We start from the raw sequence: 9,776 nt of genomic DNA on the forward strand, positions 1-9,776 counted from the left end.
ACAGTACTTACCTAGCATTCATGAAACTCTGGGTTTGACCCCTGACACCACATACAACTGGTTATGATGCTGCATACCTGTAATCCGAGTACTTGAGAGGTAGAGGTAGGAGATCAGAAGATCAAGGTCATCCGTGACTTCATAGTGATCAGTCTTCACTATAAAAGATCTTGTCTCCAAATATAGACCTGGTTGCCCAATATGTATATATAGTTTCCTCTTGTTAGCTCACATACTTTTAGATTTGCTTTAAAGGTCCTGGTGATTGAAAGTTACTGTTTTGTTGAACTTGCTCTTAAAGGTAAAATCATGCCATGACTTCTCCATATCTTTCTCTCTTTAGGAATTATACTTAGGTTTTTAAGTGTCTTGTTCTGTTAACTTGGGAATGTAGATGGCAGTCAGAGTTTAAAGCTCTGAAAGAAGAGCTGAGGCTAAGCCTGAGTTTCTAGAGGTATCAGAATTCAGTACTGGGAGTGGAGTAGGGCCTGCTGCCAGCCTTTAGGGAGGATGAGTAGGAATATTTGGGTCAAGGGAGAAGTCTCAGGAAGATACAGATGTTGGTGAGGAGAGCAGGTATGTCCTTTAAGTACAGACTTCGCTAGCCACTCCACTCCAGTTTGGAAGGGCAGAGCCAGTCAACTGGAAGAGTCTTGGTGACTTTATTTCAGCAATGAGGTTGGAACCAACGGCCAAGTTTACCATCACACACACACACACACACACACACACACACACACACACACACACACACACACACACACACGCCATTTGAAATTTATCGATAGAGTATCCACTAGCTCTTCATCCAAACAAAAGCAATAAAAGAGAAAATAATTTCCTAAATGCAGCAGTTCCCTCTTGGAATCTGTGGTTTCCCTTTCTGTGCTTTCAACTCTTGGTCAACTGTGGTCTGAAAATACTAAATAGAAAATCCAGAAATAAAAGTAAGTTTTAAACTGTATCCCATTCTACACAGCCTGGTGAAATCTCATCCAGTCTAGTCTGTCCTGCCTGGCACGTAAATCCTCCATTGGGTCCACACTGTACACTCTTCCTGCCTTTTACTCACACAACATCAGTTGCAACAGTGCAGTATCACAGTGCTTGAAGATAGTGCTTGATTTGGTATTGTCTTTAGTTTCAGGCATCCCTTAGGATGTTGAAACATATTCCCTAAATTTAGGTGAGGAGGAATAGCTTGTTTGTTTAGCACCCTCAGGTGGAGGTGTCCCTAGCTGAACTTGTAGTAGGAAGAAACTGAAGTGCCCTAACTGATAATTGCAGTAGCTGATAAAATGCTATTTAGAAAACATGTCCTCGATTTTGAATCTTTAAAACAAGGTCTGATTAATGTGATAAATTAATGAATCAATTTGATGACCACATTGTTTGTGGAAAATAGCCCTAGGAAGGTACTCTCTTAGCCCAGTTTCTACCTAGATTGAGTCCTTCCTCTATAGATATTTGATAGTCAAGAACACTTAGTCAAATGTCTGTCTTTATGATCCTCGGACCCCCCAGCCCCTCCATCCTTAAAGTTCCCTGTATAATCAGCCACTCCCTCTCCTGGGTTTTCATAGCACTTTTGAATATAATTAATTGCTTTTTCTCATTTATGTTTCAGATTGTGCCTTTTATTTGAAGTTTGACATAAGTGTTTTTGTGTGATATATGGTGTGTATTTTCCAATCCTGGAGAAACTGAGAGGGGAGGTTGAAAGCTCAGTGTTTCATCTGTGTGCTTCTCTTTTATTCTAGAGTGCAGCTGATTGATTTATTTTCTTGGAAATATATGTATGGGGCTGAATACCTTAGCAGATAATATGATAATTGCTTATATTAAGCAAATCCTTTGATTCATGGAGAGTTAAAAGACCTCATTAAAAATTCTCTTTCTGAGTTAGATTTAGATGGTCAAAAAAAAAAAAAAAGCATGACAGATTGGAGATAAATCTTTTAAAATCAGACACTCTTTGTAGTATGTGATTTATGGATTATATTGTGACTGGCTTCCTTTTAGTAGGAATGTCATGATCGGAAGCAATATATAATTATTTTTCTTTATTATATCAAATGCCCAAAGGAAGTGGAGATTAAAAATAAAGGACACATGTCATTGAGTGCTGGAGCAAGCACATGTATTCTTTTTTGAAATTCCCTAAGAGAACATGTTTTTATATCTTGCAAAGCCAAATGGTTGTGATTAACCTTGAAGTATAAGTCTTTAGTAGATGAAAGATTCTTGCAATTTGTAGCCTCAGCATAGCCAATCAACTTTGATATTGAACCATAGTGCAACTTGGATGGTGGTTTTCAGAATGCCTAATGGCCATTTTGCTAGAAAAGACAAAGTCACTATGAATTTAAAAATGTACTTGCTCTCCAAATAGCATCACACTGAAAATTTTAAAAGCAGAAGCATTTGACATCTGTACTAAAACAACTTCTGCTCATAGTGGCCCACTTGCTAATGGCAGAGTCATTATTATTATTATTATTATTATTGTTATTATTAATTTTGGTTTTTTCGAGACAGGGTTATTTCTCTGTGTAGTTTTGGAGCCTGTCCTGGATCTCGCTCTGTAGACGAGGCTGCCCTCAAACTCACAGAGATCCGCCTGGCTCTGCTTCCTGAGTGCTGGGATTAAAGGCGTGTGCCACTGCTCCCCAGCAGCAAAGGCATTCTTTTGGGTGTCGAAACTTGGACCCATTAGCCTAACTCATCTGGTCCAGGCTGTGCAGGCATTTTAGTGTTCTGTGCCTGGCCCTGCGTGCTTAGGTCACATTTCTTCTTTAGTTCTGTCTGTGCCGATATTTGAGACAGTCCATTGTCACATTAATTGCCATCTGCTTCTCTGGACACCCTAGTCTGTCTTCTGCTGAGTAATATTGGATCATCAGAACACTCCACTTGGTCCCCATTAGCTGAGACCCTTGCCAAATTACATGTTACTTTAATAGCTGTGGTTTTGCCCAAGGTTTGTTTTTATATTACTTCTTTTTAAAGGAGTAATATAAAACTTCCTTTGTCTGTCTCTGAGAGTATTACATGTTACATCTTTTTGCAGCCCATATATAAAACAAAATGTGAAAATTTTCTTTATGGATGTGAAAAAAACTTTGCTTTCTTTGGTGAAGAATGCCTGTTCATGAGTAGCAGTCTAGTCATCTTTGTTTTACATCTAGTATGCTCCTATGAGTGAGTACATACCATGTTTGTCTTTCTGAGTCTGGGTTACCTTACCTCACTCAGGATGTTTTTTTCTAGATCCATCCATTTGCCTGCAAACCTCATGATGTCATTGTTTTTCTCTGCTGAGTAGTATTCCATTGTGTATATGTACCACATTTTATTTATCCATTCTTCAGTTGAAGGGCATCTAGGTTGTTTCCAGGTTCTGGCTATTACAAACAATGCTGATATGAACATAGCTGAGCAAGTGCCCTTGTGGTATGATTGAGCATTCCTTGGGTATATGCCCAAGAGTGGTATAGCTGTGTCTTGGGGTAGATGGATTCATATTTTTCTGAGATAGCGCCATATTGATTTCCAAAGTGGTTGTACAAGCTTGCATTCCCACCAGCAGTGGAGGAGAGTTCCCCTAGCTCCACATCCTCTCCAGCATAAGCTGTCTTCAGTGTGTTTGATCTTAGCCATTCTGACAGGTGTAAGGTGGTATCCCAGAGTCGTTTTGACTTGCATTTCCCTGATGATTAGTAATGTTGAGCAATTCCTTAAATATCTTTCAGCCATTTGAGCTTCCTCTGTTGAGAAGTCTCTGTTTAGTTCTATAGCCCATTTCTTAGAAAACAGGACCCTAAGAAAGACACAGGGATCACCCAATGACAGAGAAATGGATGAGATCTACATGAACAACCTGGATGTGAGTGGGGGTAATGAAGCTCAAGGTTTGAGGGAAAGAGAGCTTAGGGGAGCGGGAGATCTCAGCTGGATCAAGAACAGAGAGGGAGAACAAGGAATAAGAGACCATGATAAATGAAGACTACATGAGAATAGGAAGAAGCAAAGTGCTAGAGAGGCCCAGAGAAATCCACAAAGATACCTCCACAATAGACTGCTGGCAATGGTCGAGAGACAGCCTGAACTGACCTACTCTGGTGATAGGATGACCAAACCCTAATTGTCGTGCTAGAAACCCCATCCAATGACTGAGGGAACTGATGCAGAGATCCATGGCCACGCCCCAGGTGGAGCTCTAGGAGTCCAATTGGCGAGAAAGAGGAGGGTTTGTATGAGCGAGAATTGTTGAGACCAAGATTGGAAAAAACACAGGGACAAATAGCCAAACGAATGGAAACACGTGAACTATGAACCAATAGCTGAGGAGCTCCCAACTGGATCAGGCCCTCTGAATAAGTGAGACAGTTGATTAGCTTGATCTGTTTGGGAGGCATCTAGGCAGTGGGACCGGGACCTGTCCTCAGTGCATGAGTTGGCTGTTTGAAACCTGGGGCTTCTGCAGGGACATTTAGCTCAGCCTGGGAGGAGGGGACTGGACCTGCCTGGACTGAATCTACCAGGTTGAACTCAATCCCTAGGGGAGTCTTTGCCCTGGAGGAGATGGGAATGGAGGGTGGGCTGGGGGAAGGGGGGTGCGGGAGAGGGGAGGACAAGGGAATCCGTGGCTGATATGTAAAATTAAATTAAATTATAAAAATAAAAAAGAATGCCTATTCACCTTATAAACAATAAAAAGAGGTAGATAATTCACTTGGCATAGAGCCAAATTTGAGTATCAATTTTAGCAGTGTGTCCAGAAAATTGGTGAGTTAATTAAAATGTATCATGTATACCAGTAGTTAGCAAACTATGGCTCAATTTAACACCTGCATTTCAAAATAAGATGCTATTAAAATGTAGCCACTATCACTTCTTTCTTTTTTAAGATTTATTTTATTTTTAATTATGTGTATGTGTGTATATCTATATATGGGATTGTGTGTATATCTATATATGGGTATATCTATATATGGGTATGTGTGTATATCTATATATGGGTATATCTATATGTGGATATGTGTGTATATCTATATATGGGTATATCTATATATGGGTATATCTATATATGGGTATATCTATATATGGGTATGTGTGGGTACTGCAGAGGCCAGAAGAAGGTGTCAGATCTCATGGAGCTGGAGCAACAAGCAGTGGTGAGCTACTCCACATGGGTACTGGTAACTCAGCGCAGGTCCTTTGTAAGAGCAGGATGCTTGCTCTTAATGGCCGAGCACCACCGGGCCTAACATAACATTTTCTATAAGAAAAATGTTTTTGCCTGTTAGCTGGTAGCTTCCATGGCCATAGATGCTTTTGTCTGTTTTATTTACTTTGTAGCCTAGGCACCTAGAGTACTACCCACAGTTGCAGTTCAATTTCAAAACATGACTCCTTGGGGCACATATTCAAACCATATCCAAACCAGAACATCTAGTGTATTGACAGTTTTTACACAGTGCTGTGATGAGACTGAAGCATCCAGTATTTCAAGGGCGATAATTGGGTGGGATCAGCGCTGCATGGGAGTTGGATAAATTGGGTCCCTTATGAAATCCTCCTCTTCTGTGTCTTCCTCTCTGTCCTCTTCCTCTTTTTGAGAGCAGTAGGTTTGAGAGGTTTGGTGTAAACATTAAATATTGGTGCTGATTCCTTGCTTATTCTTTTCACAGACAAGTGGTTTGTTTTCATATGCAGGGTTTGAGGTCATAGCTGAACTTCCTGAAGCTTAGCTGTAGTTGGCTTCTTGCTGAGATGAAAGCCCCTATCAAAGGGAAGGATAAGCTGAAACAGTCCTGCGACAGTTTGACTCTCCCTTGAAAGTGTTTTTTTAAAGGTTTATTTGTATTTTATTTTACATGTATGCATGTATGCCTGAGTGTCTGCATGTGTACCGTGTGCATGCTACTGCCCAGGCAATTGTGAGCTGCCATGTGGGTGCTGGGGGTTGAACCCTGATTCTTTGCACTGAGCCCTCTTTTTAGCCCTCTCTTGTAAGTTTTGATTCATAAGAGGATTAGCTTTTAAGTATGTGGCTGAGATTTGGGGTTACAATAATTTTTTAAAGGTTCCTTTATATGAATTCATCTTTTTCAGGATTAACTTGTGGAAAAACACCAAGAGTTGTTGGGCACTTTTAATTTATTTATCAATGATGTTTTTGAGTGCTGAAGTGGCCAACAGCAAAGGTTATGCGAAGAAGTACCTGCAGGGGTCTATGTTTCATTTCTATTGTCGTCTTTTAAAATTACTTTCATACTATTAGAGGAATAATTGGTTTGAACTACATTGCAATTAGAGGGTTAATAAATCTTTTGTTTTGATTACAGAAGCTGTTTATATACATGTGGGGGAAGCAACAATGTCAGATGATATCAGGAAAAGGTTTGATTTTCCAAATTCTCTTATCCAGTCACAGGTAATTTTTATTTATTTTTACTACATGGTAATCAATGAACCCTTTTGGTGAACTGTAAATTGAACTTTGTATTTTCACATACAATATTTTCTTCTATTCATAACTTATTTTAGTAAGCAACTTTTGTATGAGCTAATAAGTCTATTTGAATTAGAAAAACTAATATTTAAAATTGTTCAATTTCAGCCTCTATTTATTTCATGTTTTCCCCTAGAAATAATATAATCTTGATTATCAATTTCCTGAATATGGTTATTTTTTTGCCTATGTTTAATAATTGGGAACAGAGGTAGAAGGTTTTATATATCTCCATAGAGTATGAAGGATTAATATTTAAAAAGATATATTCTACCTCTCTACAGCTATTAAGAATACTAGATTTCATAGTAATGATATTTAATAATTAAAACATTCTGGATTAATGTAATATATACCTGCTGAGATAGGAAATTGGGATAATTTAATTTACAGAGCTTTTCAATAATTAAGACAAGTGGTTAAAGTGATGATGGTTTTTTTAGTTAGCTGCTGGCTAAGTAGAAACATTCTGCTACCTCTAGGTACCACAAAAGCTTACTGTCTCCTCTTATGTGTAAAGCTAAACAGCCAGTGTAACCTGGACAGCGTGTGGATGCGTTCACCGGTTGCCTTTGGAGATGCCTGCTGTGGGAATTGACTTAGCTGGGAAGTGGGGAACCCTTCCATGAGGAGTAGAACACTCCTTATGCAAGATTCCCTTCTACCTGGCTGGGTTGGAGTCATATCCTGCTCTGTGCAGCACAGGCCCTTCCCCTGAAGAAGATGAGGAAGATACTATCCACAATTTCCACTTTTCTGTACCTGGATAAACTTCATTAGCATAAATAAAAAGGAAATGCTAGCATGTATTACTGTGAAATGAGGCAAAAAGTGTGTCTGTTTTATTTACTGTAGATTGTCTATTTCAATCCTGTTATGGAAATGAAGTAGCAGGGTAGCATAATGCATCCCATGTGTAGGCGTTTCAGAGCCTACATGTAGCCTAGTTAGGCTAGTATCTCTGATGTTTTAAAAGATGAATAGGAAAGCAGATTAGAGAAATACAATCTCCTTGGGAGTGGGAAGATGTGTAACATTCAGTTTATATTCTTTTAGTCCTTTTTCTAAGTGTGGAAAATAGCTTTTTTGTGTGTCTGTTGCATTTCCTGGTGGGTCTTAGGTTCCTACGATTGTGCCCTGTCCTTATGAGTGGCATACCAACTGTTCTTCTTTAACCACTGCTTTGAGATAGAACCACATTCCGTTGATTGCCACACAGCCTTTCGCATGTTGGAAATTACATGGCATGTAGCAGCTGCTGAGAGCGGCTGAACTACAGTGGGTACTGCGTGCACATTTGTGAACTTGTCCATTATTTTCTAAACGAGTCCAGAAGAGTTCTCTGATTAATCTAAAATTAAAATTTCAAATTATAAGTAGCACTGGATACCATAGATTAATTGGTACCCATTTTTATTTCTTAGTGATGGGTAAAATAATGTTTGCATCTTTTCAGCTGATGGACAGATATTCAATGACATATGTGGTATGGTTTGTGGAATAGGAACTCAGGCTTCTGATTGGCCTTCAGTTTTCTTACCTTTGGCTAGGAGGTACTAGACAGCAGATTGAACTACAGTTTGTCGTTATGTGAGTGATTTCTTTCACAAAACTCAAGTGTTGAGGTCTTAAATCATTTGAACATCTGAATGTCTGTAGCATATGTGCACATGTGCATGAAGGGAGCTTTTCTAGAGATTTTGTATAATTGACAGCCGTTTTCAGCACTATTGTAAGTGGTCCCAAGTGCAGGATGTACAGTTGTAGTAGTGAAACTTTCCCTAGCTGTGCACAAATGGTTGTGATTTTTGCCGGCCAATTTTCTGTCAGTCAGCAGTGAGTGCTGGGTAGTCCTGAAGAACTAGGGACCTGACGCTGAGGCAGTGGGAGGTAACATTTATGCATTTATGCCATCAACTCTTCTAGACTCATTTTGGGCTCTTTGATTGAAGCAGGATGTGGGAAATTTTTGGAGATTTGTGAGCCTGAAAACCTAATCAGGACCTAAAGCCCAAGAGAGAAGGGGTAAATAAAGTAGGGCCATGAGATGGCTCAGTGGGTAAAGACACTTCACTAAGCCTGAGGGTGACCTGAATTCGATTCTGTTGGCCCACGTGGTAGAAGGAGAGAACTGACTTCTGCAAGTTGTCTTCTCTCCTCCACATGTGGGCTGTAGCATGCACATGTAAATGAATGCAAAAACACTAGAAGAAATGAAAATCAGACAGTCTAGAGGAGGAAGAACAGGCAGAGGAGGAGGGAAGCGGTACTTTGAGGTCTGTATGGGCTGTATCCATAAAAATAAGGTTGAATTTTTCTCCATTTTCACTAAGTACATCATGAAACATGACAGATTGCATTTAGATAAAAAGAAGATTGTAAAGACTAGGGGTTTTTGTTCATGGTTTAATGGATTATGTAATTTCAAATTATCTTTAATATTAGTTGACAGGAATTTCAGCTAAGAGTTGACAATTTGACATGTGAAATATGGTTAGTTTATTGCTGATACAGGATAAATTGCCTACTTTGAAGGTTGTTCTGAAGATTTGGGTTACACATGTGGATTGCCTCATCCAGTGCTTTTCTACAGGGCACACAACAAAAGGGACTTTTGTTTCTTACCAGTTGACGGCTTGGCTTGCTCATACATGCAAATGAGTATGGTGTTGATTGCTTTTAAATGTACTCTTTGGAAAGAACTTCTGAGTGAATATGTTCATTAACTTGTTTGTTCTTTTAGGCTGTAGGTCATCTTATTGCTGCTGTCCTAAAAGAACATGGCGGTTCAGAAAAGATAGACCAAACCACAAACCAGGTCTGTGTTTAACTTTGTTTTATGTGTGTGTCCCGCTGGTTAGCTTTTTGTCAAACTGACACAAGCCAGGATCATCTGAGAATAGGGAACCTCAACTGAGAAAATGCACCCATTAGATTCGCCTGAAGGCATCTCTGTGAGGCATTTTCTTGATTAATAATGGATGTGGGAGAGCTCAGCTCACTGTGGGAGGTGCCAGCCCTGGGCAGGTGGTCCTGGGTTGTGTAAGAAAGCAGGCTGAGCAAGCCTGGGAGAGTAAACCCGTAGGCAGTGTTCCCCCACGGCCCCTGCTTCAGTTCCTGCTCTGAGTTTGTACTCTGATTTTTCTTCATGATGGACTGCAAGTCGTAAGCTGAAATAAACCCCTTCCTCACCTGGTCGTTTTTTTGGGTGTTTATCACAGTAGTAGGAAACAGACTAAGACATCTTGCTTTCATTTTG

The 9,776-nt window shown here is 39.8% G+C and overlaps 1 protein-coding gene across 4 annotated transcripts in view; it reads left to right on the plus strand.

Moving 5' to 3' along the window:
- Positions 1–9,776, plus strand: part of Focad (focadhesin) — a 300,913-nt gene that overhangs the window by 25,984 nt on the left and 265,153 nt on the right. For 3 of the 4 annotated variants that reach the window (XM_006975965.4, XR_013049184.1, XM_076564485.1), the window contains 2 exons: positions 6,351–6,439; positions 9,261–9,335. In XM_006975965.4, the coding sequence (XP_006976027.1) occupies positions 6,383–6,439; positions 9,261–9,335 (132 nt within the window). In that variant the 5' untranslated portion in view covers positions 6,351–6,382. Of the gene's footprint in view, positions 1–5,716; positions 5,858–6,350; positions 6,440–9,260; positions 9,336–9,776 lie in introns of those variants that run through there. The other variant, XM_015994914.3, reaches the window with a different exon arrangement.

This window comes from Peromyscus maniculatus, chromosome 2, assembly GCF_049852395.1.
Source record: "Peromyscus maniculatus bairdii isolate BWxNUB_F1_BW_parent chromosome 2, HU_Pman_BW_mat_3.1, whole genome shotgun sequence".
Classification (NCBI taxonomy): Eukaryota; Metazoa; Chordata; class Mammalia; order Rodentia; family Cricetidae; genus Peromyscus; species Peromyscus maniculatus.